Here is an 8,371-nt window from a genome sequence, read left to right as displayed (position 1 = left end):
GTATTTTCTTAATAAATAAAAAGTTATTTAAAACTAAAAGAAAAGAAAAGTACATCGCAATTATTTAGGCATGGCTGGCATCAACCTCATTTGTTGCTACTGTCACCATGGAATTTCATGCCAATATTTTTTATTTTTATATCAACAACAATCAGTGCAATGTCACGTGATTTCTAACGTATATTTCGTTTTATCGTTTCTTTTCCTTTCATTATCTCGTATCGCTACATAATTTACGAAAAAGGACACGGAATAATGAAGCAACTTTCGAGGCAAGAAAAAAAACCCATAAAAGCATAAAATACAAATCAATGGATGAGGAAAACTGACCACACGTTAGAGAAAAATAAATAAAACCATTTTGTTATTCTCATAAATCAATATAGCAATTCTTATTTTATTGTTTCAAAAAATATGTTATTAGTATTAATAAATAATTGATAATTAATCCAAATTTTATAACTAAGTTTCCTTGGTCATAAAATTTTGCAGCACCTTTACATACGTACAACAAGTTTTTATTATATATAAAAAAATACCTAATACAAAATTTGATTCGCTAATAAATATAATAAAAATATTAAGACAGCTTATTTAATTTTATAAAAGTACAATTTATATTATCCGATTATTGGTATATAAATTATCAAAATATTGATAGTTTCAGAAAGGGCATTGTATTTTTTAAAGAAAAAGTAATTATTATTCTTACTTTAAACAAAAGTCATAATACATTGAAATTACGTAACTGCCCATGGGCCTAATATTTTATTCGATAACAATCACATTGAATTATTTGTACCGCCCTCATCACGTTATCTATCCACAACTCAATTTATAGTTTTATCATAATTTAACTACATTTGTTACACTTCAAAAAGTTCTATAAAACTTGGTTAATATCCCTGGACATCACCATTAAAAAAATATTATTGATAATTTCAAATCATCATGACTAATCAATTATTTGAAAGAAAAAAAAAAGAATATGTAATAACTAACAACATCATCAAATCAAAAAAGAAATATACATCAAAAGTGATTTTCATTAACCTTTCCAACTATTCTTGCACATGAGGCTTAAAAATTACAAAGTAAACAGAAAAAAAGTGGTACATAAGATAAATTCAAATGGTTTTACTCCTCTTCAATACATGTAGATGAAGTATAATGACTATCCCCATGCTAGTTTTCTTTTTTCATTTTTTTGCTTTGGAACTGGTGGCAGAGTCGATGGCGAATGTTATATTCCACACCCCCTCTTGATTTTTTATTAGAAGTCTAAATAGCTCATGTTTTTTCTTATCCATATTAAGCCATATATATTAAAAATTTGGACCGGCCCCTAGTGCTTTCCAATAGTCCGCATCAAACAAAAAAAGGGCTCGTGATTGTCATCAAAGCAGCGGTGTTGCACGTTGAAAGGTTAAAGTCTCAAGTTTGCATATGTTGTCACTGCAAGCCTGCTCCCTGCGCCCCTGGTGGAGTGCTGGAAACAATTTGTTCGTGTTCACTGTCCAATAATCACTTAATCAGGTGCGTTTTTTTCTTCACTCTTTATAATGCAGAAATCAATCAATCATAATCTCTCATGTCTTAATTATGTTTAACTACCGTGCTAGGATCAATGATTGATTTCAATTATGTTTATCTGTTTGACTATTTTTTCATAAATCAAAATCAACAATGTTTGATTGTTTTTAATTCTGTTTTATCATGTAATTGTTAGTTAATTGATTTAGATTTTTTATTGTTAGGAAATTTAGGAGCATTGTTAGCTAAATGATTTCTCATAAACTGATTTATAGAATCTAGGAGCATTGTTGGTTAATTGAATTCAAAATTTTGCAAAATTTGCAAAAATAAGATTTGTAGAAATAAGCATTTTTGTAGAATATGGGTTGTTGGTTTATGAAATATGAGATTGTGATTTCAATTTTGATTTTTATAGATATAATCATACAAAGCTTACAATTTTATGGGAAAGCTGAAAACCATTAATTCTTTTTTCAAAAAAAAAAAGAATGATGATGAAGAAACTCATGATGAAAATCAACAAAGTAAACGTCACAAAGCTTCAACAAGTGAGCCGCGACCACAAGAACATGAAAATCAACAAGAGAAATATATTTTTCAAGGTACACAATCAAATCCTAATGAAGTGGATCTTAAAAATCTAGAAAGAGATCCCGCTAAACGAAAACAAATGTGGGAATATCCAGTTAATTTAAGGGAACAAGTAAGACGAGCTTATATGACTTTAGGACCTTTCCAAATATGTCTTCAAGAATATCATGCTAAAGGTTCAAAGAAACACCCTCGTAGATTCCAATATTCTTGGTTCAACATTTTCCCTAATTGGTTAGAATATTCTCTAACAACACAAGCTTCTTATTGTTTTATCTGTTATATATTTAATGATAAACCAAGTGTACATGTGCAATGGTTACGATGCATTTATTGTTAAAGAATTTGACAATTGGAAAAAAGTTAATGATGGAAAAAAAAAATGTGCATTCTTGAAGCACTTATGTTGTTCACAACATAGAAATGTTGTTACATTTGCTGAAAACTTGATGAATAAGCAACACACATTGAAAATTGATGGGTTTTGGTCATAAGACATCCTATGTGCTCATACAAACCCTAATGCTTGGATCTAGGTTTCTCTATTGTACATGCTTTGAATCCAAGACTATAAACCCTAATTCTAGCATATGGAAATCGATATTAACATATAATTATGTTTAAGATATTACCTTGATTGTTATGTAGCAATAACAATCCTAATTCCTCCTTGAATTGACTTTGGAAGGCTTAGAGTCACAAGTGTCACTCCTCTAATGGCTTACAAACACCAAAAGCAAATGAAGAAGGTATAAAGAGAGAGGAGAGAGGTAGGAATTCATCCTTAGGACTTCTTGGGAAGGCTTAGACGAATTCATGAGCCTTAGGGGGTTTATATAGGTATAAAGATTAGGGTTTTAGTCATTATCCTTATCTAGTTGTTTGCCCACCAAGTAACCATAAGATAAGTCTTAGAAACCCTTATCCTAGTCGAATTCTAAGGCATTATCTCCTTAAATTCGTTCACCCTATATTTAAGATAATCCTTACCTTATTTTGTAACTATCACATAATTACAAATCAGCCCCTCTAGTTTAATTAATTACACTTGATCACAAAATTAATTCCTAATAATTAATTATTGACCAATATTAATTAAACAAATATGATTTCTCCTTTAATATATTATTCTTATAACATATTAATAAATCATAATAATATCTCTCTCTTTATTTATTTCTCCAATCAAGTTGCTTTGGTGAAGGCAACCTAAAAGGACCATGCACCATCGGGTCAAGTACATACCAAAATAGTTATGGACTTAGACACTAATCCAACAAAAATATCATAGTGAAGCAAAATGAAGCACATATACTGAAGAACCGTTTACGATTAAAAGATTCAATTGACACAGTTCGTTGGTTGACATTTCAAGATTGTGCTTTATGAGGACATGATGAAACGCCTAATTCCAAAAATAAAGGTAATTTTCTTCAACTACTAAAACTTCTAGCATCTTATAATGATGAAGTTGCAAATGTTATATTAGAGAAAGCTCCATATAATTCAAAATATACTTCTAGAGATATTCAAAAAGAAATTCTTAGTATTATTGCAAATAAAGTTCGGAAACATATTCGTAGTGAAGTCGGGGATTCATACTTTTCTGTCATGGTTGATGAGTCACGAAATGAGTCTAAAAAAGAGAAAATGGCCATAGTTTTGAGATTTGTTGATGCAGAAGGGATCATACTGGAAAGGTTCTTGGATTTGGTTCATGTTAGGTGTAACGCTCGTAGATCCGGGCTAGTCAATTTAGAGGCAATAGGGGTCGAAAACGACTTTTCAACAAAAGATTATTTAGATTAAATAATCTCAACCAAGTTTTAGTATATGTTACAAGGTTTCCGTACATATAAAGAGCGTCGAAATCCGAGTTATAACGAAGAAGTTATTGCCCGTCGAAGTTTTACGACAAAATCGGCACGGCACCGGGAGACGTAAATAGTGAATTTATGATAGAGATTCTTTTAGCCTTAGTAATCTAAATGAAAGTCGTAGAATATGTTAACCTGAGAGCGTCCATAAAAAGAACGTCCAAATCTGACTTCTTATGAGGAAGTTATGATTTTTCGAAGTTTCGGCGTAGTGGTGTACAGCCTGAAGTTCGAGTATTAGATCGAGCGGTTTTTAGCCAACACAACCTAAACGAGAATCGAAGATCTCATTATTAGTAGCATAATGATAAAAAGACAGACGAAAATGGACATCGGATAAAGAAGTTATAAGATTTTAACGGACCAATCATGTCCCGACCTGTTAAAAATATAACTTTAAAAATAAAGTCAAATTAGCCGACAGAGTCTGAACGAAAGTTGTAGACTACGTCTCCACCTACGCGTGGAAATAAATAACATCAGAAACGAAGTTCGTATGAACGAGATACAAATTATAATAGCATATTTACGTATTAAAATAAAGTATAAATCATATATACTTACACACACACACACACACACACATATATATATATATATATATATATATATATATATATATATATATATATATATATATATATATATATATATATATATATATATATATACATATGTATATATCATTAGAAAAAGTATCGACGATGCGGTCATTATAAGACTAATGTTGAGTTCTTTCGATATTAGTTTAGTGCAAATATCGTTAAATCTATTTAAAATAGTATTATGAAGGGGTGTTTAGTTGTTTATATAACTATAAGGTCATTAAGTAATTATGGAGGGTAGTTTTTGTAAATTCAATTACTATAAATAAGAGGCTTGGGCTCTCATATTTCTTGCATCATTCTCTTGATTCAAGAGTCTTTCTCTCCTTATCCTCCGAGCATTTCGGTCCCTCGTGATTCGACTTCTCTTTCTGTAGTTTTAGTATAGTAAGGTGAGCGCTGAAGCGATGCACGAATCTTTCTTAGAAAGATTCAGCGACGCTGCCCCTACAGAGCCCAACTCCTAACTAAAATCCCCTTGTAAATAAGTTATGCTTACCCTATTTTAAATAAAGTTTATATTTAAAATTAGTATTGTTATTATAAATTTATAATAAATATTTGAGCTATTATTATGACTTATATAAGTGTCGTTATAATATTTTTTTAACTACTCGCGGTACGGGGAATCTGGTTTAAAGGGCCACATAGGGTTGTTGGAAAGTATTGTTTAAACGCTTATATAACAATAATAATAATAATAATAAGACTAATAATTAGTCACGGTAATATTAGATTAAAATCTAGTGGTGATAATACTAAGTTTCGTCGAAGGAAATTATTTTAAAGTAAACAAAGCGCTGTCCGAGTACCGAGTCACCACCTTCTCAGGTGAGTGCATAGTTACTTTCAGCTTACACATAGATATGAAGTATTTTATATAAATTACCTGCTATGTGTGCATATTATCTGAATACTTTCTATCTATGTTGGATGAACGTTTCATACATGTTTTCAATGATTTAAATTGTATATGTATTTTATATCCACGAAAATGTTGGGGTAAAACATGGGTAGATGTATTAGTTGTTGTATGATAAAATGAAATAATGAGAGGCCTCGTTATAGATGTTATTGATGATCTAGTTATCTAGCGGAGTATAGATGACGACAACGGACTATTCTAGACAGTCCAGTGGAACACTAGCAGGCTCGCAACCTGTAGGTTTTTATTCGAACTGTGTGTTTATTTGAACTGTGTGCTCACCAGATGTACTCCATTCCCCACATGGTTGCCTTAAGTACATTTATTGCTGAGGAATCCTCTTAGTAGTAGTGTCCATCCCGATGATAGTCCTTAGACTAGGTCCCTTGTGTTAGATGTCTTAGGGACGTAAAGTGAGGATAACGTGAATAGGTAATCGGGTTTATTTGGTTTGATAAAGTTAATAAACTTATTTATTGTGGGTTGAAAACCCTATGTGCTCACCAGGCTCCCAAGCCTGACCCACTCAGTTTCTTGTATTACAGGTAGTAGCGCATGAGCGTAGATGTGATGTCTTGGGATGAGAGATTAATGAATTTTAGGCCTGTAAATATGGAATAATGTAGTAAGGCCTATGTTGTATTATTTATACTTATGTACTGTATCGAACATGACATCCCGAGTCTTTTTAATGAAATACATTTCTACGGAAATGCTTTTGAAAAATCTTTATCATAATATTTTTTGGGGACAAATTCCGCAACTCTTTTATTAAAAGATTACTCTGATTTTGAAATAAAGTATAAACAAAACCGCTCTTTTCTGGCCGTGATTTTGGGGATGTCACATTAGGGATACCTTATCATTAACCTTGGAAACAAATATGTGGACCCAACTTTTGCACTATGAGTTTGATGTTAGTAAAATCCGTGGCCAAGGTTATGAAGGTGCTAGTAATATGAGAGGGGAATGGAATGAATTACAGGCACTTGTTCTTAAGGATTGTCCTTATGCGTATTATGTTCACTGCTTCGCTCACAGATTACAACTAGCATTGGTGGCTGCTTCAAGGAAATTACTGCTATACACCAACTTTTTACAAACTTAATTTTTACAATTAATGTAGTTTGTGCTTCCAGTAAGCGTCATGATGAGTTACAAAAGGCAAATGCAATTGAGATGAACATTTATTAGAACTTGGTGAAATCGAATAAGGTAAAGGATTGAATCAAGTTGGGACATTAAGAAGAGCTGGTGATACACGTTGGGGTTCTCATTTTCGTTCCATTTTCAATTTGCTTAACATGTTTGGTTGTACTCATGTTGTTCTCCAAGGAATAATTGATGATGTATCTACTACTTATTCTCAATGCAGAGATGCTGATGCGGCTTAGTGTTTCCTGAAATCATTTGAGTTTGTGTTTATTCTTCACTTGATGAAAGAAGTAATAGGAAAAACTAATATACTTTCTCAAGCTCTACAAAAGAAATCCCAAGATATTCTTAATGCTATGGAGTTAGTTTCAGCAACAAAGGAGAGTCTAAATGATTTCAGGAACAACGGATGGGATTCTTTATTTGCACATGTAAAGTTATTTTGTGAGAAACATCAAGTAGATATGCTGGATATGAAAGCTCGATATACTTCAACTCGATACCGGCCTCGAAAAAATGTTAATCATGTTACTTTTGAACATTTTTATCGAGTAGATTTGTTTACATCCATATTGGAAAAACAGTTACATGAGTTAAATAATAGATTCAATGATCAAGCGATGGAGTTGTTAAGTTTTAGTTCTACTTTAGTTTCAAAAATACACCCTAAAGTGATTAACATTGAACAGATTTGTCTTCCTATTAAGAACTATTATCCTGAAGATTTTACGGAGCAAGAGATAATTCAATTACGATATCAATTGGAGATTTTTAATATCGATATGACAAAGAATCCCAAGCTAAGTGGTGTATCAACTATTGCGGACCTATGCAAGGGTCTTGTAGAAACTCAGAAATGTGAGACATATTATTTGCTTGATAGAGTGGTTCGGTTAATCTTGACACTTCCAGTTTCTACCGCAACAACAGAGAGGGGCTTTTCAGCAATGAAAATATTCAAGAACCGCCTTCGCAATAAGATGTCAGGTGAATTTCTTGCAAACAATTTGGTGGTTTACATAGAAAGAGAAATTGCTGAAAACATTGATACAAAGTCTGTAATTGATGAATTTAAAGACCTTAAAGGTCGTCGAGATGAGTTGTAGTTCTTCTTTTAGTTATTTTTTGTTTTTAGTTGGTGAAAAAAATTTTGTTTTATTTATTTATTATTATTATTTTTTTTATAATTTGTAAGAACCATAATTATAGGTTATTTTTGTGTTTAATTGCGCCCCCCCCCCCCCCCCCCCCCAATCAATCGTACAAGCTCCGCTCCTGGGGAGAGTGGTCATGTTTATTTCATCTTAACACTCAACAAATACTAAAACAACACTTTCAAACATGATAATGTCACCGGTTCCAACACTTTCAAACAGAACGTTTCCAGGATATCAGAATTAAAAAACCAAAAATAAGATGTGATGCTAAAAGTTAACACACATCTTTATATTTTTCTAATTTGAAAAATATAAACATACATAGTTGACTTAATTATGTAGTAGGAAGTAGAAAGTTAGTATCAAATTAAATCCACAATTTACCTTATCTTCGTTACGATAATAGAAAGTTTGTTCAAAATACCTTTATCTTGTATTTACTCACCAACTATAAACAGAAGGAAAAAAATCGTAAAATAAATCCCTATGAAAGGGTATTGCAAAAGAAGATGCATTCAATGAATA

General features: G+C 31.7%; 1 protein-coding gene across 1 annotated transcript; it reads left to right on the top strand.

The window, feature by feature from the left end:
• The first annotated feature begins 6,970 nt into the window (after window positions 1-6,970).
• LOC145045054 (uncharacterized) lies at window positions 6,971-7,795 on the top strand. The gene has a single exon (XM_078993403.1). It carries the CDS (start codon window positions 6,971-6,973, stop codon window positions 7,793-7,795), a length of 825 nt encoding a protein of 274 aa, XP_078849529.1.
• The last annotated feature ends 576 nt before the right edge of the window (window positions 7,796-8,371 follow it).

The sequence above is a fragment of the Lactuca saligna genome, chromosome 5 (assembly GCF_052625555.1).
Source record: "Lactuca saligna cultivar CGN05327 chromosome 5, ASM5262555v1, whole genome shotgun sequence".
Taxonomy (NCBI): domain Eukaryota; kingdom Viridiplantae; phylum Streptophyta; class Magnoliopsida; order Asterales; family Asteraceae; genus Lactuca; species Lactuca saligna.
Note: the sequence above shows the minus strand (reverse complement) of the source record. Positions and strands in the feature narration are given on the sequence as shown.